The 22,471-nt window shown below is 42.9% G+C and overlaps 1 protein-coding gene across 5 annotated transcripts in view; it reads right to left on the reverse strand.

The window, feature by feature from the left end:
- Positions 1 to 346: 346 nt before the first annotated feature.
- Myof (myoferlin) overlaps positions 347 to 22,471 on the reverse strand; it is a 134,126-nt gene continuing 112,001 nt past the window's right edge. For all 5 annotated transcript variants that reach the window (XM_070021219.1, XM_070021218.1, XM_070021215.1 and 2 more), the window contains 11 exons: positions 20,359 to 20,529; positions 19,001 to 19,149; positions 16,300 to 16,439; positions 14,096 to 14,184; positions 13,915 to 14,010; positions 10,559 to 10,700; positions 7,607 to 7,706; positions 5,425 to 5,615; positions 3,587 to 3,696; positions 2,659 to 2,806; positions 347 to 898 (listed from right to left, as the gene is read on the reverse strand). In XM_070021219.1, coding sequence (XP_069877320.1) covers positions 860 to 898; positions 2,659 to 2,806; positions 3,587 to 3,696; positions 5,425 to 5,615; positions 7,607 to 7,706; positions 10,559 to 10,700; positions 13,915 to 14,010; positions 14,096 to 14,184; positions 16,300 to 16,439; positions 19,001 to 19,149; positions 20,359 to 20,529 — 1,375 coding nt within the window. In that variant the 3' untranslated portion in view covers positions 347 to 859. The remainder of the gene's footprint in view (positions 899 to 2,658; positions 2,807 to 3,586; positions 3,697 to 5,424; positions 5,616 to 7,606; positions 7,707 to 10,558; positions 10,701 to 13,914; positions 14,011 to 14,095; positions 14,185 to 16,299; positions 16,440 to 19,000; positions 19,150 to 20,358; positions 20,530 to 22,471) is intronic.

The raw sequence follows: 22,471 nt of genomic DNA on the forward strand, positions 1-22,471 counted from the left end.
TTGAAATAAGGGCCTCAAGCTCTCACTTGGCTTTTTCGCTCAAAGCTGGTGTTTTACCACTTGAGCTATAGCTCCATTTAATTTTTTTTTTTCCTTTTTGCCAGTCTTCCCAGGCTGGCTTGAAAAAGCAATCCTCAGATCTCGGCCTCTTGAGTAGCTAGGATTACAGGCGTGAGCCACCAGCACCCAGCTAGTGTTAGCTTTTGATTCATTTGATCATCAGCCAAAAGTTAACAGTAGAATGCAGTGGTATTATATCCATTGAGACCAGGTACTAGAAACTGCCTCTCTCCCAACTAAGACCACAGATACCACAAACCACTGTATGAAAGTTGAAACTGTTTTATTTGCATTTTTATATATATTCGCATATAAAGTCTTCTGATTGTTATCCATACAAAATAGAACAATGGTTGTGGGCATAAATAAGAATTACTCTTAACTATTCTACTTTTAGATTGCACGTTTTTTTCTCTTGATTACAAATAAAAAGTATATGACATCAAGATACATAAGTTTTCAAACTCTACTGCAGCAACTTCCCAAAATACTTGAATCACAGAAAGAACAACACATTTTTAAAAAAAAAAGATGATTTTTAAATGGAACCAGCCACCTTGAAAAACTTTCTGAAAAACAGTTAACTTTAGACAATAAAGCTTTTAATACTTCAAAAGATAACAAGATAATAAAAAATAATGCTGTTTGTTGGCCTGGCTTGCCAGTATCTAGACTCGGTGGGAAGTGATGAGTTTTGGTAAAGTAGACACTAACGAGGTCATACTTGAATTTGGTCCACAGAGAGAGGCATAATTCCCTCATGGCTGGATGACTCTTACAAAAAAAGTCTTGGTTTTCATTACGCATTTGGCCTCACAATCTTCATTGACAAATAGTTCTGAAAAGGAAACAAAACGGTGTCCATTCATGTGTATGGATGTTAGGGTTTTCAGTCTGGGCACTGCTGACAAATAGGACCAGACCACATTTCCTTGGCCAGGGTCCTGTGCATGGCAGGAAGTTCAGCAGCATCCTTGGCTTCCACTACTAGAGGCCAATGGATCTCTCAGAATGTCCTAAAATACCTACAGACATTGCCAAATGGCTCTGGAAAAACCCCCCTTCCCCTAATTGAGGATCAACTGGTTTATGCTAATAGAATCTGAATCAAGAAGAAGAAATAACTGAATAGAGGTTTTTACATGGTTAAGACAGATTGGATGACCTGTAACAGAAAACAGCATGCATGTACTTGAAGTTAACAAACTAATGTATTATAGTAGGAAAAAAATGAAGAGATGTGCCTCTGTCTTTCCTTGAGAGCACCCACACTCTGCTAGAGTGTGCCTCATCTTTTCTGCTTGTCTGTCTGCTTTTTGTCTACTTGTCTGTTTGTCTGCTTGCTTACTCAATAATGCTCTTCCAAGTTTTCTTAGAAAAAACAAAAAGGAAGAAAGAAAAAGAAAAATTGAGATAAAAACCTGCTCCTGTGGCTGTAGGCTACTAACCATGAGATCAAGTTAACTGGATGAGAGCTTTTGAATGCCTTCTATGGCACTCACCTTGCCTTAGCCTGTGGTTTCCCATGCCTGGACCATCATGTCTGCACTCACTGTGTGCCTGTCTCCCCATGAAAAGCACCTCAGCAAGGGCTTCTGTGGTCACATGTCCATATCGCTATGACAGCTTGATTCCTCAGGCTGCCAGACTGTGAACCACTGTACATGGGCAGAAATCATGCCTTAGTCACCTCTGTATTCTTAATTTCTAGCTCATAGTAGGTGCCTCATGAAATGCTGAATGGAGGACTTAAAAGCATGACTGATTTGTAATGAGGTTGATTAAGGGAAATTTAAGGAAAGGTGTGACATGGTACTTAGTAAGATTTTTTTTCTTTTTCTTTCTTTCCCTCTTTTTTTCCTTCCTTCATTTCTTTCTTTTCTTTCTTTTTAGAGTATGTTACTATGCAGTCCTCAACTCACAATGTAGCCCAGGCTGGTCTCAAACTTGTGTCCTCCTGCCTCAGCCTCTTAAGTGAAATTGTGGGCATTATCATACCCAGTAAAAATACTTTTTTTTCCTTTTTCTTATTTTGGTCCTGGGGCTTGAATTCAGAGCCTGGAGCCATCCTGAACTTCTTTTGCTGAATGCCAGCACCCTACTACTTGAGCCACAGCTCTACTTCTGTCTTTTTTTGTGATTAATTAGAGAAAAGAGTCTCACAAACTTTCCTGCCTGGTTTCAAATCATGATCCTTAGATCTCGGCCTCCTGAGTAGCTAGGATTACAGATGTGAGCCACCAGCACCCGGCTGAGAATGGATTTTGACAGACAAGTGTAAGCAAATGGTATTTAGACAGGTAAGGGCAATATGAATGTTTGAAAAAGGGACAGGTCAACTAGTTTGGGTTTGTGAGGACTCTATAAGGAATTTAGTATAGAAATCTCTGAATACCAAAGTATGAATACAGATGGTTTGGAAAAAGAAAAGTGTAAGGTCTGGAGGGTCAGCTAGAAATGCTGCCTATAATTAAGATGAATACATTCCTTAACTTTCTTAAAAGCAGAAGAATTGGAACAAGACAAGCACAAGAGAACAAATGAGGTGAGTGAGCACAGGGACACACAGAGCCAAGGCAGGAGGCCCGAGCTTCCTACCGGCAGTGAGTACAGGAGCACGGCCACGAAGAGCAGCAGGATGAGCAGGATGAGCAGGCCGATGATGACCCACTTAAACCGGCGCCACACAATGAACCTCATGGTCTTGCAGGGGTTGGTGAACCAGAGGAAGGAGGTTTCCGGTCGGCTGCAAATACAAAGCAATGGTATTATCTACACCACTGGGGAGGAACAACTGGCCAGCTTCAGAGTATAACAGTTGAAGAGGCAGCTAATGGCATTTATAAAGTCAAGAAAAGATAGTATGCCCATCCCAGGCACTGGTGGCCTATGCCTGAAATCTTAGCTACTCAGGAAGCTAAGGATTACAGTTTGAAGCTGGCCTGGGCAAGAAAGTCTCTGAGACTCTTAACTCCAATTCACCACCACCACCAAAAAAAAAAAAGAAATGGTGCTGTGGCTCAAGTGATAGAGTACTAGCCTTGAATGAAAACAAGCTAAGGGGCAGTATCCAGGCCCTTGAGTTCAAACCCAGTACACACACACACACACACACACACACACACACACACACACACACACACACACACACACACACACACACACACACACACACACACACACACACACACACACACACACACACACACACACACACACACACACACACACACACACACACACACAGAGTATTCCCCATACATAGTTGGTTGAGAAGAGAATAGCTCAGGTACCCATCACAGCCTCCTAGGATGCTGAAGATATTGAACTTTGAACTTGTGGGGGAGGGAAATGGTTACAATGAGGTCATACCATACTTCATTCCACCTTCTACTGCCACTATTAAGTACAAAAATTAGAAGGCCAACAGCTAATCCATTTCATTAAGCCAATTGGAATTGGGGATTTCAGACTGCAGGTGTTTGGGGGGAGCCAGACAATGTGGAGAACAAAGAAGGCCTCTCACTTCGGTGGGTCCAGCTTGGGGTTCATGTTGGGTTCATCCCGCCCCTTCCCGGCTGGCCTCTCATCGGCCTCCTTCTCATTGAGAACCTCCAGTGTCATCTCGACTTTCCCCTTCAGTAAAGCAGAACAGGTTAAACACATGACATCACGTTTCACAAATATTTTTACTTCTACCCAAGGAGTATTCCCCAAGCAATGATTTTTATTCTTGTAAAACAATCCTTAGATTGCCTCAAATTTTCCTCAAGAGATTTCTTGCCATTTCCTTTTTATGTGTGTTTCTGAGCTGCCTCCACATGGGAAAATGAGAGGACAAATTGCTTTCCCTTCTCCCTAATTTTCATTCTCTGTGTCCTTGACAAATGACAAGGGACACCAGTCTTCTTGCTTTCTTACACATCTTCTGTAACAACAGACACAGACGAATCTCTGTGCCGCTGACAACAATATCGAACATGCATGGAACATTGACTGTAGGCTCCTACAAACTGGAGCCATGTCTCCTTGAGCTTACATTGCACTCCTACTAAGTGCTAGCACTTGGTAGGTACTCAATATGTGTTAGCTGAGTCAAGGCATGAGTGTGTGAATGAGTGAATGCTGTCTTCCTGCTGACAGGCCCATAAATGAACCTATCGCCCTTACAAGCCCCTGCTACACCTTCTATATGGGTGGTAATATGGAACACTCACGGAATCCTAGGAAGGTATGATTGCTGTACTTGTGTGCAGAACAAACAAAGGTCTAGAAAGGTGCTCACTTCAGAGCTCACTTTAACTAAAGTCACAACTGACTTCCTAGGATCTAGCAGAGACTACTAGTCCCCCAACAATGACCAGAAGCTGATATTCATTAGACAGAGGGGTCAAGTGGCTTTCAGGCTCAGAGATTGGGTATAAGTTGATCCATCGCTCCTGGTCTGTTGTTTGGAAGGTATAAAGTGATGGTAATATGTACTTCACAGAGTTGTCAGCAGAATTACGTCTTATAATGTGCAAACTGATCTATGGTGACAGAAAGCAGATCAATGGTTCTCTGAGGCTGAGGTGGAGGGAGCCAGGGACTGCAGAGGTCACAAGGAAACTTTGGGGGATGAATAAGCCAGACATCGAAAGACAAGTACCACATGCTCTCTCATGTGGAAGCTAGAAAAGTCAACCTGAAAGTAGAAGACTGATTTACTAGAGTTTAAGAAGGGAATAGGGGTGGGGGAGAAGATGGGAAAAAGGATGGTGAATTTGATCAGTGTGTCACATGGATGTATAAAAATGCCATATTGAACTCCACTAAAATGTAAAATTCATATGTATGATAAACACCTTAAAAACAAGATTATGAATGAAAGGTACTTAGCGTATTCTCTGATTCAATGATTAGAAATGCTAACAATAATACTCACACAGAATGCATTAGGTGATCCTTTGTGAAATGACATGGTGACCTATACTACTGGTTCTATACCCAAACATCTAGAATCTTCTTATTCAGCACTCCCTGCTTCCCTTACTTTTTTTTTAAGATGAGAAAAGCTCAGATACAGAGTTCCTGTACTAAATTGCGCTGAGAGCTCAGTATACATTGTGGTGAAGGAGAGCTGTTCAGAAAAGCAGTGTGATCACTTGGGCTTCTGGTTTTATTGACTGTTTCAACCTCTTCTCCTTCTACCAACTCCACACAAGCTCATAGTATCGCCCACCTTTTCTTATAATCCCAGATTTAAAATACTTTGAACCAGTTTAAGACTTCCCTATCTTATCTGGAGTAAATCTATTGACAAAGGGCCAAACCTAACTGATCAGAGAATAACCCATCCGCACCCCAACCAGAAAATACTCATACAGCCAGCACACGGCAGCCATCTTTATCTGCGTAGCAAGGCCACCATCCCTTCATGGACTTCTGTTCAAAGAGTGAGGCAGTCTTAGCTTTAAGGGGGTCCATGGCTTTGAGGTCTGGAACCATGTCCAAATTGCATTTCTCTGATGATTTTGCTGGAACGATGGTATGATGCAAATCAAGTTCCAGGAAACCTAGCCAAGGAAACATTAAGTCCAAATAAGCTTCAAGTGGATCAACCATTGCTCATGAGGAACAAATGTTCTTGTCAGAGAAGAAGCAGCAGATAATGATTTTGAGCAGGTGATGGGTGATCTAACCAAAGGGATCATGAAGAATGTTTCAGTTCTTTCCAGATAGAATGGAAAATGGCAGAAGAAGTATCTATCCACTGCTCAGTCTCTCTCAGGACTACATGTTTTGTTTCTTCCTCAAAGACATGAGCATAGAGTGCTATAAATTGATAGCCATTGAACACTGATAAACACAATTTGCACTGCGCTCAGAGCCTAGGTAATCTGTAGTTATCTTATTTTGGTTCTGAGCTGGCATGAACAGAAATGTCATTTGGCTTTGGGTAAAGACAACTGGTACTTAGAATGTAGGAAGCTCCAGAGAACATTCACGTTTATGTCACGCCTAGTGTAACCTCAGAAACAGGCTCTTGAAGGAACATAACTCAAGACAATCCTCACCAGGAACAGAGAGTTCTGGCCAGGATCAAGATGTCTGGAGGAGCGCATACTCCCTTCAATGATGGGAGATGTAAACCTTTCAGGAAATGTATCACAGTAAGAAAAAGATGTCATATAAGCTTGGAAACTTTTATGAGTCCTCTCCTTAAGAAAGTGGTGCCGCTGGTATAGAGTCAAGTCTAGAGAAGCAGAGTGTAGTCAAGATTGACAGTGACAACAAAGGTATAGCAGAGACTTTCCTTCTTCATATCTCAGATCTGAGGTAAACTATAGTTTACCTCAGCCTTTTGTTTTGTTTTGTTTTCGAGCCTTTGTATGCTTTTATCTCATCTCTCCTTTTGGTGATAGGCTAACTAGTCATTTTGAATTATAGTTAACTTCCTTTATTTATTAACAGACTGTTACATTTAAATTCTAAAGGGAAATCATCTGTTATTCTGGAATCTTTTTTTTAACCATTGTGCTTTGTAAGTTTGTATATTATACACTTATTTGTTTGCTCCATACTTATTAGGCACTAAGGCAAAATGTTTAGAGCCAAGCTGGTGGCTCATATGGATAATCCTAGCTACTCAGGAGGCAGAGATCTGAGAATTGAGATTTAAAGCCAACCCTAGCAGACACATCTTCAGGATTCTAATCTCCCACTAACCAGCAAAAAGCTGAAAGTGGAGACATGGTTCAAGCCGTGGAGTATCAGCCGTGAGTGACAAAGCTAAGCAAGAACTGTGTTCAAGTCCAGTACTGGCACGAACTAGTGGGAGATTGTTTTAGTGCTGTGACAGGGGAAAGGCCATTGATGGGCTTTTCCTCTGCCAGGAAGGTCCCTGGGAGCAAGATGAAAGCATCAGAATCAGCACTTGCAACAATTGGCTAGAAGAAAATGAGGTCAGAACTAGGAAGGGGCAAAGCTCACAGAAGTAAGGAAATGATAAAGTGGACTTCAGCATGAGGGCCGAGTGGTTGCTGGGGTATGGGGAAAAGAGAAGAGAGACTACAGAGTAATGGGGCAGAGGGGCTGTGCAGTAGAAGGTCACAGGGATCACAGGTATGAGGTCAGGGAAGAAAGGCTGAGATTGAGTTTACTTGTGATGAATGTGAAATGCCAGCTGAGTGTAAGGTCAAAGCTGAATTGTGAAGAATCGGTTCTCATGACTCTACGGAAGGCAGTGTGAAAGGTCAGGCTACACGTTCTGCTGTAGAAGCCATAGTTGGCTGAAGACTGGGAGTTTAATTTGCACCTCCAACTGGGGTGAGAATCCACAAATCACTGGGGTGAAAGTAGAGCCCGATCCTTCACGGAGAGTTGGCAGCGGATGTGAACCCCTGTAGAACAGCCTTGAGCCTCAGAGGGACCTAGAGCACAGGCAGAGAGTGGGCATGCCTCTGCCCCCCTCATTTCTGGTATTAGAAGTTTAAATGATTGCTTCTACATTTTAATTGGTTGCACTAATTCCAAGTAGAGAAAAGTATCCAAACGTAAGACATACCCAAGTAGTCATCCAGAGAAAACTTGTCATTGTCCCATATCTGAATGATCAGTCGGGGTGGGACTCGAAATTCTGTTTGGTCAATACTCCAGAAATGCTCCTAAAACAACAAGAGACATGGACAAAACAAATGATCTTGACACTGAAGGCCTCTCTTTTGGGGCCTGGACACAAACAGCATCAAGACATAGGTACCTTCATCTCATCTCTGTCCACTCTTCTACCCCATGTGTACCAAAGGCCATCAAGACTCCCTAAGAAGGCCACCTACTGAGTGACAAAAAGATATCCCAGGCATTTCCCAAACAGCAGGTTTCCTTCCAAGTTCTTATCTGTGAGGACTTCCTAGAGGTTTGGGAGAGATTAATCACCCTCCCACCCCCCAAGACCATCATGGCCCACACAAATTATCCTCCTAATACCAACCATTCTAGGCCAGTCTTCAGAGAGCATTACCTCTGCCCAGCATCCTATCCACCTCTAGGATGTCTGAGTAGACTTCTAGTTTATGGATGCAGTGGAGACTGAGGCCCAGATTCCACACGTAAAGTATCTGTGCATTTCTGGCTATTGAAAAATACTCATGGTCACCTAGAATCCTCAGGTCCCTCCCAGGCAAGGTAGGGAGAGGGCAGAGTAGGAAAGGATCTTTCAAGTTCTCACCTCTAGTCCCTGCCTCTGCCCAGACAATATTATAGCCAAGAATAGCATCCATAACCAGTTACACCCAAGTTCCCCTGGTACCAGCAGACAGGGAAATCCTTCAAGACTTTGGAAATGTGAAGGAGAAGCATGTGGTTATTTTTTATTTTTCATATTTCAGGAATATTCTCCTTTGTAGGGCTCAGAAGGTGTGGCCCTTAGGACTAAGAAACCGGAGCAAGTCTTGTTCTAGGTCCCTGCTGGCTGTTGTGTGGAGCTCATGCTGCATGACTCGAGGCATGGGGAGAGCTACCTAGATGTGGATGCACAGGAAAGGTGGCTGGCTGTATCTAAGAGTCTACCTGAATGAATCCTCCCCTCCCTTCTCTGGCTCAGCATCTAAAAGTATGTATTATGTGGTACCATGTTAAGCCTTTAGGAAGACCCTTCCAAAGACATCCATCCCACCAATCATGGAAATAGTGTTCACTGCAGCATGAGCATAAAGCAGGGCCAGTCATATGCCCCTGCCATATGGAACACAAGGCAGGTATGTTTGAATAGGGTTCCAGAAGAGGAAGTGACCAGGCAGAGGCAGAAAAAGCTGATAGAGTATGGGACAGGGAGCTGGGTGCCAGTAATCCTAGCTATCAGGAAGCTGAGATCTGAGGATCATAGTTCAAAGCCAGCCAGGAAAGTCCATGAGACTTTTACCTCCAATAATTTCCCCCTTACTCCCAAAAAGCCAGAAGTGGCATTGTGACTCAAGTGGTAGAGTGCTAGCCTTGAGAAAAAGAATCTCATAGACAGCACTCAGGTCCTGAGTTCAAGCCCCCAGGACCAGAGGGGGTGGGCAGAAAGAAAAGAAAAAGAAAAAAGGGGAAAAAAAAATGAGACAGGGATTGATAATCTCCTCAGGAAAGAAAGAACGGAAGGAAGAAAGAAAGAAAGAATGAAAGAAAGAAAAGGAAAGAAGGAAAGAAGGAAGGAAGAAAGAAAGAAAGAAAGAAGAAAGAAGGGAGGGAGGGAGGAGGAGGAGGGAGGGAGGAAAGAAAGAAAGAGAAGGAAGGAAAGAAGGAAGGAAGGAAGGAAGGAAGGAAGGAAGGAAGGAAGGAAGGAAGGAAGGAAGGAAGGAAGGAAGGAAGGCAGGCAGGCAGGCAGGCAGGCAGGCCCCATTTTGGGATGAGAGCATCCAGATTCTCCTTGGAGAACGACTTCTTCCCTAGTCAGTGTAATCTGCTGGGACCTGACTATCCTTAACTCCAAAGCCTGGCCAATCAGAGCACTGCATCCATGGATAACTGTGGTTGGTTCTGGGAGGTGCACACAACCCAGAATAGGCAGAGACACTCAGGCCCAATCAGGGCTCCTTTCCTCTGCTAAGGTTTGCTGAGAGGGCAAGAGGTGAGCTGGGGCTGCTGGCTGCCCTGTTGCCATCACCAAGAAAGAGCCTGCCTGGAACGGAGGCCTTGAGAGAAAGGCAGAGCACAGGACAGGGAATAGGAGGCCAATTTCTAAGGATATCACTTCTTCATGAAATCCAGATGTTCCTAAAGCCAGTCAACCCTGGAATATGTAGGAATGTGAACCACTTTCTTTGGTTTAAGCCCCAAAAAAGGTGAGTTGAGTTTTATAACTGAAAGGTCTTACTCATTAAGACCATAAGGGCCCCGGAAATTCTCCTGGAAGTGCTTCTGAAGGAGGCAATGCATAATAAGGAAGATAAAGGGGACATCTCTATTTCTGCCTCCTAGGAGACAAGATTATCCTTTCCATCACACACAAAAGCACACGTGCTAGCTGCTCAGGAGGCTGAGATCTGAGGGCTGAGATTTGAAGACAGACCAGGCAGGAAAATCTTAGTTCTTATGAACCAAGAAAAAGCCAGAAGTGGAGCTATGGCTCAAGTGGTAGAGCACTAGCCTTGAGCAAAAAAGCTTAGGAACCTTCCCAGGCTCTAGGTTGAAGCCCCAGTATTGACACAAACAAACAAACAAAAAACACATGTGGGTTGTGTATATCCATATAGACCTTTTCTTCTCCCTTTTCTCCTTCACCTGGCTGCCAACACATTATGGGGGAAGGGAGTTGTATTCTTTAATCCCTCTCAGTGACACAAATAACCTGTCATAGCTATGTGACCTTGGGCAAGTATCTATACCACGGTGCAGTCTCAGATTCCCTGACTTTACCAAGAGGGAGCTGGACTCAGTGATCTCAAAGGTCCTGAGCTACTCTGACTTTCTTTGAGGTTCTGAGTGAAGGGAGGACCCAAAGCACCCCACTTCCCACTGAGCTTTCGTGGCTCACCTTTTTAGCCACAATACAGAGTTGTTCAGCAGGGAGGTAGTCAAAGGGGAAGACAAATCTCCAGTTAAAATTCCCTTCACCATCCAAAGACCTGTAATGGACATCTGTTTTCTGTTTGTTTTCTTCACTGCCAGGAATCCAGCTGAAAAGCAGAGGCAAACAGACTTAGCCTGATGTGATTGACAAGTAATCCAGCCACAAAATTGTGCAGTGATTAGAGGACTTGAAGAGTGCAGAGAATTAATGCACTTTTCTTGGGCAAGTTCCAGTTATCTGCGAACTGGGGGTGATTTATGAAAGGGAGGTATACCATTGCATCCAATGCAGATAGGAGCCAAATAAAATATAATTCCTCTAAAACCAAAGCAGGAAACCCTTTAGACTTCAGCTAACAGGGTTAAGGTGAAATTTTCTGGAAAATATCAATACCATAGCTTCTATTTTGGGTACACTGAAGCTTTCTGGCTATGATTTTAGTCTTCACAACTATGACTCATTAGTGTCTGTCACTACGGCTGAGAGGCTCAATGAACACAAATTAGCTGGAAATGTTAGCATTTCCTTTCCCATATTTCATTTAAGCAAGCAAACAACAACAGAAAAGCTTGAATTAAGAAATCTTGCAGTTTCATTTTTCAAACTCAACTGTGATCTTATTAATGTGACTAGCAAGGAAGATATCTGTAACCTGTATTTCCCTATGCCTCCCTATGAGCATTCATTGCAGTAACATCGTGTGTGTGTGTGTGTGTGTGTGTGTGTGTGTGTGTGTACCAGTGTACCAGTGTGTGTGTGTGCATGCACACATGTGTGCATATGTGTATGTGTGTGTACCAGTATGAGGGCTTGAACTCAGAGCCTGGCACTCTTTCTAGCTTTTTCCACTCAAAGCATATGTTCTACCACTTAAGCCATAGCTCCACTTCTGGCTTTATGATGGTTAATTAAAGATAAGAGTCTCATGGACTTTCCTGCCCAGGTTAAATCTGAACTGGGATCCTCAAATCCTCAGTTTTCTGAGAAGCTAGGAGCCTTCATCTTTTAATGTTTGAAACATTTTCATTTTTGTATGCCTGCCACATAATAGAGAATAGGTAAATGTGAGGGGTGGGGATGAATGAATGCTTGTAAGGAAATTATTATCACTTCTGCCTGCTCCTGACAAGACTCGTGGTTGAGAACAGGAGCATGACATTGGGTTTTAGACTTGCAAAGTGGTCAAAGTACACGGGAATCACTAGGAAGCTTTTCAAAGTATTGATTCCTGGACTTCACAGGCAGGAGGCTGGCCTTGCTGTGAAGTGCTGAGCCTTGCCTCCCACCTGTCCTCTAGGTACAGAGTTGATCTATAAGACAGCATGAGGGATAATGGCTTGTAGGAGAAGAGTGGGAAGGAGAGCATGTTTCACTCACATTTATGATCATCATCTATGAAACAGATTAGCATGCATTGTTTTGTTCTCCCCAGAAGTGGGAAACTAATTTCAGTTCACAGATAAAGAAATGAAATTCCAGAGAGAATAGATAGCTCATGGAAGCAATAAAAAAAAAAACAGAATTAAGTATCACTCTCAGATTGATCTACTTCAAAAGTCTATGCTTATTACTTGGCCTCAAAGGATCATGGCAACTATAATGTCATTTGCTAACACTGAGTCCTATTATGAAGAATCATACCAAACAACTACAAGAGCTTTCCCTTCTGCTTGCTTATTGACTGACTAGATAAGTGAATGGAAAGATTACTGGGGTGGGAGATGGAGCTCAGTGGTAGAGACTGTCTAGCACTGGAGAATGGAGAAGCCCTGCGTTGTATCACTAGCATAGAGAAAAAGAGATTCCTTCTGTTAACTTTTTCAACTTTGAGACCAACTTATTTAAGAGAGTTCACATTCTCTTGCCTTTGTCCTCCCAACCTATCCTAAAATATCAACCTAATCTACCCTTCTTACTCCCTGAAGCTCTTTCTTTTCTTTCCATTGAATCTTTTCACATTTAAAGAGAAGTTAAGCAGAAATACTTTTAGTTATGTGTATTGGTGTGTGAGCATGTATAGCTTTATATATAATGCTCATATGTGCACTTCTAGGCCATGGTAATGATGCATGATTCATTTTTATATTGCATTTATATAGACTCTCCCTCTCTTCCTTCCTCCCTCCTGGAGGAAATCAAAGCCTGACCCTCAAGCATGCTAGGTGAGCACCTACCATTCTACTCCCAGCCCTAGTACTGAGATTTGAATTCTAAATTTTACATGGTACTTTTTCTTTGATTAATGGTGTTTTCTCTCAGTACAATATTACTTGAATTTGTTTACTTGATTTGAAAAAACAATAATGCATATGATAGTCAAATAAATTTGCATATATATAATTAGGCAGGATTAGTGTTCCTTGGGGAATTGTAATGAAATTCTGAACTGAGAAATAATCATGAAGAACTTGATGAAACCATCTCTGTTTAGAGCAAGCCTAAATGATAGTCATTATGTCTTTAACCAAGTTTTGATTGAAGGCCACTTGGGATCATAAGTGAAACTTTATGAATATATTACATTTCAACAAGTCTTATAAAGGTGCCAATCTCAGACCACGTGGACTGAGTGAATTCTAGCTGTCACTCAAACAATGCATACCACCTGCCAGACACTACTCTAAGTATTTTGAGTAGTTCAGTCTTCTGGCTATCCCTGGGAAAAAGGTGTTCTCATTGTCCTTGGTCTACAGAAGAGGATCATTGAGTGTATACCTCTGGTAATAGGAAAAGCACTAGGATTCCAATCCAGATAGTAGACTCCAAAGTCAGTACCGTATTCAACATCTGAGGCACAGCAAAAAATGAGCATCAACACAGACTTCTGTGTTGAATAGAAAAAGCAATAAACCATGATGATGTTTTCACATTGGATGCAGGTGCTTTGTCATTATCAGGGGCAATCTGTCAGGGTCAATGTCTCTTGATATCCAGGAACATTGGCTATTGGCAATGAAATGAATGCAAAAAGAAATTCTGGAGGCTTTAGTGTGTTTCTAAGGCTGGTTTTCTAAACTATCAAAGAGGAATGAAAAGACTATATTGGCTGAAAAGTCGTAGCAATAACAAATATGCTTAATAAACTTCAGAAATTTTACATTATTAAAAAGAAAAATGGAAAATAATTAATCAATTTTCATAGTCATGAAATACTTCTGCTTGATTTAAGAATCCTACCTTGTATTTTCCTGAAGCTACCTAAGCAGAACACATCCATTACATAAAATAGCTTCAAATAACCACGAATCCTACCTACAGTGGCTATCCAAAACACTGACAATAAATGGGAATCTATTTCATTCCCAGCATGCTCTTCCTACCCTTTGACATAGATGTCACTCATGTCCTCTCCAGTGATGCTTTTCTCATCCAGGATGACATCCTTGGTGTTCCAGATGATCACTCGCAGGTAATACCTAAAAAGGGTATATTTTGAAGGAACTTTGTTCTGGCACTGGACCAAGTCCCAAGCCTAGGCAGCAGAATCCCAAGATTACTTACTTCTTGGCTTTCCGTGGTGTGATGTTGAAAGGAGGGCCTGGTGGTCCCAAACTCTTGGGAAAAACATCTACCCACATTTGAAGTTTTCCCTAAACCAGCAAAAAATGGAAAGAGAACTAAAGTTATTCTATGGGTAGAATAAATCACAACTTTCTATCATAGTGCTTAAATGAAACTATTTCTTCAGGCTTGCTAATGTTTAGGTCCCTATGGAAAGCAGTTGGTGGAGTAGAAGAGCAAGCCAAGGTAAATCTCATATCTGCAATGTCATCTAGGCTATCCACCGCCCATGCTTACCTAAGAGTCTCTGAAGGTGGCCTGTGCCCACTTTAATTACAGCCTGAGCTTTCCCTGGTTAATAAACTGAGGGGAATCCCATTGCTAATACAACTCCCATCCTCTACACACAAACACACACTCACAAAAATTTATAACTTGGTCCTTTGTACTCTAACAGTCCTTATACTGTCATTCGAATGATCATCACAGGCCTACTCTCAGTAATACAACACCCAACAGATTCTCCATTTTCCTCAAGATTAAAAAAAATCAGTTAAATGGTATTTAACTTTCTTTGTAAAGAAAAAACATACAACATGGCACTTTCAAAGGAGGGAACGAAACAATGATAAGAATGTTACTGTTTCCAAAAAGTGAGAATTCCCTGCCATCCACTCACCCAATGACCACCACCCAGGAGAAGGCTCATGGAAGGGCAAGGGTGTGGATGGATACTAGTGCCGCCATCTTGGTGAAGCCTTGCTCAGCTATTTGGCTGCAATGAACTGAACCCATCCATCTAACTGGAATGTTCTTTCAGACAGGCTAAAAATGCCTTTTTGAAACTATATCAGCCATACAAACCAATTTATAGTCTCCAAACTACTTTTGGATGTTCTGTAGACTGACTTCAGACACAAACAGACCGGTCTTTTCAGAAGGTTGCCAAAGAAACCACTAGATTGGCTTCCTAATGCATTGCTATCTAAATGAATTACATGGAGCTCTTGAAAAGGAATATATTTTACTATGATCCAGACTCTCTTCCCACTAATCTCAGGGCTCAGGGCTCTACAATACATCAGGCATGCTTCAGGACATCAGGCGTCCAGGTGTCTCTAAAACCTAGCCACAGTCTGTGTTTAATGCTGTAAACAGAAGTAATGGGAGGTTGGTGGGTTCCCAGGGAGAAATCTTCCTTACTTTGTCATATATCGAGTTTCTTCCTACAAGTGAGGGGTAGGAGGGAAGAGAAGGGATGAGTAGGTTCTTTAGTGGAAGGAAGAAGAATCAGAATGAGAAGAAATGGAAATGTAACACAAAATAAAACAAGAAGTATTAAAATGATCTAGTAAGATCAGGTCACTTATGGCTATACCTTAGTCATAACTTTTGCCTATACTCTTAAAGTAAGGGTTAACAATATTTGCATCTGGTAGATTACTATTTCTTGAAGTGTGAACACCCCAGCCATCTGCAATCAGAACCTCTCCAGGTACTGGTTAAAATTCATATTCCTATGCCTAGTGAATCCAAATCCTTGTTGACCTGCCCTACAAATTGTTCATTACAACGGTCTTCCATGTTCAATATTTTGTCATTGGCTATGTCTTACACTGTTTCTCTGAAAACTGCTCTCCATCTCTTGGGATTGACTAGTCCCCATCACAAGGTGCATGGCCCCTATGATCTGCCCTCTTGGGAACTGTGGCCTGCTCCCATGACTCTTCAGTTTCAGATAGCACATCTTCCTCGAGCCAGGTCAAGATCACTCAGTCACTTTCCCCAGTTCCACTCTTCTGGCTACTGGTAGTTCATTGGTAGACAACTTGGAGGCTGAGGCAAACAATCCTTATACATTTAGAAACAGGTGGGACTACAATATAACCCCCCAAACATGGCACTGAAGCTCATAGGAAGGTGATCACACACAGCAAGAGAAAAGATTAAATAGACTCTGGGAGAAAAGTAGGAGATAGGAGGAGGCCCTGGTTCAAGTTTCTTTTTTCTGGATCATAGACAATCTCATGTTGGCATGTAGTGAGTTCCCTGAACACCCTTACAATAAATCTCTTTGAGATGAAGCCAATGTACATCTCACATCTGCTGCTCGTGTATCTAAAAGCATTAAGCATGATTCAGGAGGCAAATCTTTGTCTACATTTGGAGTGTGGATGATGGGTCTTCAAGGCCTGGGTCTTCACCTGTGAGATATTGGGTTGGAAGGTGCTGTGCAAAGTCCTTGTTTCCACATGTTCAGGAACCAGCCCCTGAGTCCTGAGGATGTGAAGGGCAAGACGCTCTTCGGGGGCCCCAAGGTGCTGATGCAGGATTTTGTTGGCTTCTACAATGGAAAATGACATTGAAACAGGGGTGGGCAGTCAGAAATAGAATGGCTGCCCTGGCAGCATTTCATCTGCATTTCATTCCAAACATTGAAAAACAGATAGGCACAGCCAGCATGTGAACCTCAACTTGCAAAGGAATCAGGGATAGAAACAGCACCCAGACTCACATCCAACTTGTGGACTGCCAATAACAAAGGAACCAGACATACTAAAACAGGTAAAAAACCAAAAACACAAAAAGCAAAACAAAAAACCAGTCTACTTATTTATGTGGCACAGACTTGCAGTCAGCTTGTTTCCCAGCCTCCCTTGCAGCTAGAAATGGCCATGTGACCAAATTCAGCTAGACTGTAACACGCTTGGAGGTGAGATATGTATCATCTGGCTCCTAAGTCCTTCCCTTATAGGATCCTCCATGTGCCTTTCCCTTTTGGATGTGGAGAAGAATAAAAACTGTAGATGTCTGTGCAGAATCATGGCAGAGTTTGAAGGTAGAAGGGCTTAGAAGAGAAGGGAAAACTCAGACTCTGATCAAAGTAGACACAGGCCACCTTCAGAGTCCTCTATGTAAGAATGAACAGTGGGTGGCCTAGATGACACTGCATCTAACAATGTCTAAAATTAATGAGAGAGAAACTTGTCAGTTGTTAAGCCACTTAAATTTAGATGGTTAGTTGTTATAGCAACTAGCATATGGGTATATGGGTAGTAGTCTAAAGATATGAGCCCCAAATTCTCACTTATCCCATTGAACAGTGGATTCTGTGGCCTTTCTCTTTAATCTAGAGATATAATGAAACATTAACAAAGGGAGAAAGGAAGTAGTTTGAGTCCCAAGGCTAGGCTAAGAAACTCCTGCCTAGTTTTCTTAGGATACTCCATTCTGTAAGAAGCCTGAATACCCAGAGACTGACTCGTTGCAGGGATAATGTGCTCTAATAACAGCCTCAGTGAGAACCAGCATCAACTGCCAGCCCTCACCAGCAGAGCTTCTAAGTGACTATGGCCGCAAACAACATTTGACTGCAACTTTATAAGCAATCTTAAGGGAGAACTGCTCAGCCAAGTCCTTCTTTGATATCGGACCTCCTCCCCTTCCCCCCCCCCAAAAAAAAACCCTTCAGTTGTTAAGTTTTGGAGTATTGTATTTTTTGTGCCAGTCCTGGAGTTTGAACTCAGGGCCTGGGTACTGTCCTTGGATACCTTTTTGCTCAAGGCTAGGGCTCTACCATTTGAACCACAGCTCTACTTCTGTTTTTTTGGGTAGTTTAGTGGTGATAAGAGTCTTACAGACTTTCCTGCCTGGGTGGCTTTGAACTGAGATCCCTGTATCTCAGCCTCCTGAGTAGCTAGGATTATAGGTGTAAGCCCCTGTGCCAGCTTAGAGTATTTTATTATATTACAATATTAACTGGAAAAATCCTCAGGACAGATTTAGATGTTTTGGAGAGCAATTTTATTATTTGGGATACCCTTCATCACTAGATTAGGATGTCTCCTCCTTAATATCAGTTGCTTTTCCAAGTCCACATATAAGAGCAGCACCAACAGTTCTTAAATATCTAATTCTTCTTGAGATTGACTAAATCCTCCTGATATTATTATTAGTATTAATATTAATATTTTGTGTGTGCAGTGTTGGGGATCAAGCTCAGTACCTTGTACATGTTAGGTAAGTAGTCTACCAATGAACTGCATCCCTGGTTTGACATAATCCACATCAAGATGGAAAGAGAGAACCTAGTTTCTCACAATGTCAGCATCAAGTTGAGGGTTAGGAAGCAAGTTTGTTCTCTTGTGTCGATGTGTAGCTTTCCCACACATCCTTCAAGGCTAGTACGGCGCTACCTCACCTTTCCAAATACAGAGCACTGATGCCCTGTGAAGTGGATTTCCACCTTTGACACAGTGTGGCCAAATGCTTATGTGTCAGAAATGGTGGTACATCCCAGGTGATTGGGTGGGATACAATAAGAACCCATCCTTTGATATGAGCAAGATGAGGACATAGCAGCCTCTTGGACAACCCTCCCCTACCCCCACCAGCATTCCTGAGATTTCTAAGAAAAGAGCTGGAATAAACTTGGAAGAAAAATTCTGAGTTAATTATGTATCACACAGAAACAAGCTATTAGAACTTGGTGTTCAGATCTCTAAGTGAAATGTAAGTCAAGAAACTGTGTCCACTTTGACAGGTGACAAGACAATAGAAGTTTGCTATGGTGTGGCTTTTGTTGTGTGTGGTCCTGTGTGGTATGATTAACACCCTGGCTCTGTCCACCCATCCCTAAATGCAGCACTAAGAATAGGCTATAGGTCTGGGAAGTTAGGTCAGTGGTAGAGTGCTTGCCTTGTGTGCATGAGACCCTAGGTTCAATTCCTTAGTACCACATAAGCAGAACAGGCCAGAAGTGCTGCTGTGGCTCAAGTGGTAGAGCGCTAGTTTTGAGCTGAAGAGCTCAGAGACAGCGCCCAGGCCCAGAATTCAGGCCCCATGACTGACCAAAAAAGAAAAAAGAAAAAAAGAACGGGTTATAATCCACTGCTGTGTACTCACCGAATTCATCCAAACTGTAGTCTTGTCCTCCATAACGGATTCTATTTCCATCTTCAGAAAGGATGGGTTGTGGGAAACCTTTGAATCTGGCTACATTTTGAAGCAACTGTGTTGGTCTCAACTGATCTCGCCAGGTATTGACTCCAGAGCTGGGGAAAATATCACATATCCCAGAATTACTGTGGGTCATGTGTTCTTCTTAGATTTACACATGTGTACTCAGTTTCTTCTAGGTACTCCAGAGTAAGAACAGGAAATGTGCTGTATGCCTTCCCTTCTACCTAGAAATCTATTTCAGAGGCCTAAAGTCCAGATGATTTTTGTCTCAGCCAATCATCATCATCATCATTTTAAGTTACTGTTACTGTTATTGTGTGTGTGTGTGTGTGTGTGTGTGTGTGTGTGTGTGTGTGTGTGTGTGTGTGTGTGTGTGTGTGTGTGTGTGTGTGTGTGTATGCTGGTCTTGGGGCTTGAACTCAGGGCCTGGGCACTATCCCTGAGCTTTTTTGCTCAAGGCTGGCATTCTACCACTTGAGTCACAGCTCTGCTTCCAGCTTTTTGGTGGAGATAAGTCTTACGGACTTTCCTGCCCTGGCTAGCTTTGAACAACAATTCTCTAATCTCAGCCTTCTGAGTAGCTAGGTTACAGGCATGAGCCACTAGTACCTGGCTATTGTTTTTCATTTTCTCTGTAAGACAAGAAGTCTCACTCAGATCACTATAGTCATAAGAGGGCAAACTCATAGAACAGAAATTGCAAGCTCTATCTCATTAGATACCTAGGAAACCACTGGAGAGCAGGCAGGGCTAGGGAGACACCACAAAATTCATCAGTTTGGAGCATTAGAGCTGTTTCCAGAGGGCAGAGAATTGCCATCACATGTTGCTGACATCCAGTGGAAGAGGCTGGTTGACAATTTCCCCCAGTGCCACCTAGGCAAGGCATCCTACTGCTCCAGTGGCTGCCATTTACACAGACTATGGCATAAAGCCAGCAAGGTAGCAGCTCTGGCTCCTAGATAATCATGTTAAAAACAAATGTTACTAAGACTCCACAAACACTTAGCAGGAGGTGTAAATAGGAGGATCAGAGTCCAAGGCCAGCTTTGGAGAAAACATGCATGATGCTATCTTGAAAAATAAACTAAAAGCAAAAAACAAAAGGCTTGGGACATAGTTCAAGTGATAGAACACCAGAGAGTTCAAAAACCCTCAGTTAAAAGTCCAGGACTGCCAAAAAAAATTTAATGAATGAGTTAACAAGTCACTTAACCAACTGAAAGGAGCAACATCTCAGTGAAAGAAGGCCTTAGTGTTAGGGAAACAAATGGCCCCCACTCACGGCCAGAATGACTCACATGCAGTACTGCTCAGGGATGCCACAGTGGGAGCCGAAGCGGGAGAGGAAGCGATTCTCCAGGTCAATCACGGTCTCTCCAACCTTCTCATCCCGGGTAAAGGTGTCATAATCGTAGACGGAAATTTTCAGGTCTTTCTCTTGAGGTAAGTAGCAGCTTAGTTCATACATCCTAAATAGAGAGGAACAGGTTAGACTTTCCACCATCCATCCAGGTATCTCACAAAAGATTCAGGTCCACACAAAGAATTCCCAGGCAGTGGGAACCACAGACTAGTGCATCCAGGGAAAGTTGGGAGACTTGATACATATGAGTAATAAAACAAAAGGAGATTACTTTGCTCAGGAGAAAGCTATGGGCTTAAATACCGATGTTCAAATCCTAGCTATGTTGCTTTCTGGCTGTGAACTCTAGGGTACTTAACTTCTCTGGGTCCAGTTTTTTCCTCTATAAAATGGTAACTATACCTACCATCTGTGTTGTTGTAAGAACCAAGCAAAGAACTATATAGGAAACACTTGACAATAATAATAAAGTATTGTTAGGTGGTGGTGGCTCATGCCTGTAATCCTAGCTGCTCAGGAGGCTGAGATCTGAGGATCACGGTTCAAAGCCAGCCTGGGCAGAAAAGTCCCCGTGAGACTCTTATCTCCAATTAACCACTCAAAACCCAGAAGTAGAGCTGTGGCCCAAAGTGGTAGAGAGCTAGCCTTGAGCAAAAGAGGTCAGGGACAGCACCCAGACCCTGAGTTCAAGCCCTACAACCAACAAAAGAATGATGATGATGATGATGATGATGATGATGATGATGATGATGATGATGATAAAGTATCATAATATCATTAACTTGAATATTATCACATACCTATCAACCGAGGATCCTAAGCACCACCTCCTCCCTCCCAGAGAGATCAGCAAGCCACAAGAACCCTGGTTCACAGCTCCCTAGTCCCTGCCATGTCTCAGTGACCCCTGGCTAAGGGAATATCTTCGACCTATCCCAGTAGGAAAGGGGAGGTGCCTAGATGGAGGTCACCAATATGGTGTGACATGCAGAGGTCTCCCATATACTCTGGCTCCATCATGGGCTTTGGTTCTTTTGATTTCCAGCCTCTATTTTTGAGTTCTGCTGGACAAACTCAGGGCTCTGAGAAGTCCTGCAATGATTTCTGTTTTGACCTTAGGTGCCTTGGTTTGACTAAATAACACCTCTCCCCTCTCCACCTGGAACATCAATTTATCTTTTATGAGACACTGATACTCTGTTGACTATGAGCTGGAGAATGCCAAGATGTGATGATAATACACTCTTATGATGGTCAAGCACAAAGAAAAGGTTGCTGTTTCCCAAATTCCTGCCTTGGAGTTCTCCTCCCCACCTTCCCCCTCCCCCGCCCCCCAAATTACTATTGAGAAGAAAGCCACCTCCTAAGCCTGAGGCCATGGACGGAGCTACTGTACTCCCTTGGCAGAGTCCGGCTCCTAGGCTCCACCTTGCTGGCTGAGGGAAAGTCAGCACATCCGCCTGCCCGCCAGCCATTGGCTGGGTGAGCTGACAGCATCACTTCCTGGCAGGGTGGCTTCCAGCAAGACTTTTCCTGCCACTTAATTAAGCTTGTGCTTGGCTCCTCTGAGACGAGTGATTCAGACAGGGCGGCCGTTTTCCCTTTAAAGCTGGCTTTCCCCTGCTTTCCTTGCATGGAGCCCTGCTTCCTGCCCTGCGTGCCTTTTCCTGTCTAGACCTAGAGGCTGGATCAGTGGAAGAAAAGGAAAACGATCATATTGCAGAGCCAGAGGATTACTTCCACTCCCCACACTCCCGTGTGTGTGTGTGTGTGTGTGTGTGTGTGTGTGTGTGTGTGTGTGTGTGTGTGTGTGTACATGCAGGTTTGAAGTGTGAGTGTGTGGCCTTCCATGCCTGTGTGTAAGAACCGTGGGCTCAAACCTAAGAGACTGATCACATGACAAAGATCATGCATATGCAGGAGACACAGAGAGAGACAGAACATGCATAATGACACAAACCAACAAATAAAAGCCACCTGGCAAACAAATACACAATGTTCTTTCTCCCACTCTGCAAAGTTTGGGGAGAAAGCACTATTTGTGTTAA

Source organism: Dipodomys merriami, unplaced genomic scaffold (genome assembly GCF_024711535.1).
Source record: "Dipodomys merriami isolate MVZ:Mamm:240054 unplaced genomic scaffold, mDipMer1.0.p SCAF_14, whole genome shotgun sequence".
Classification (NCBI taxonomy): Eukaryota; Metazoa; Chordata; class Mammalia; order Rodentia; family Heteromyidae; genus Dipodomys; species Dipodomys merriami.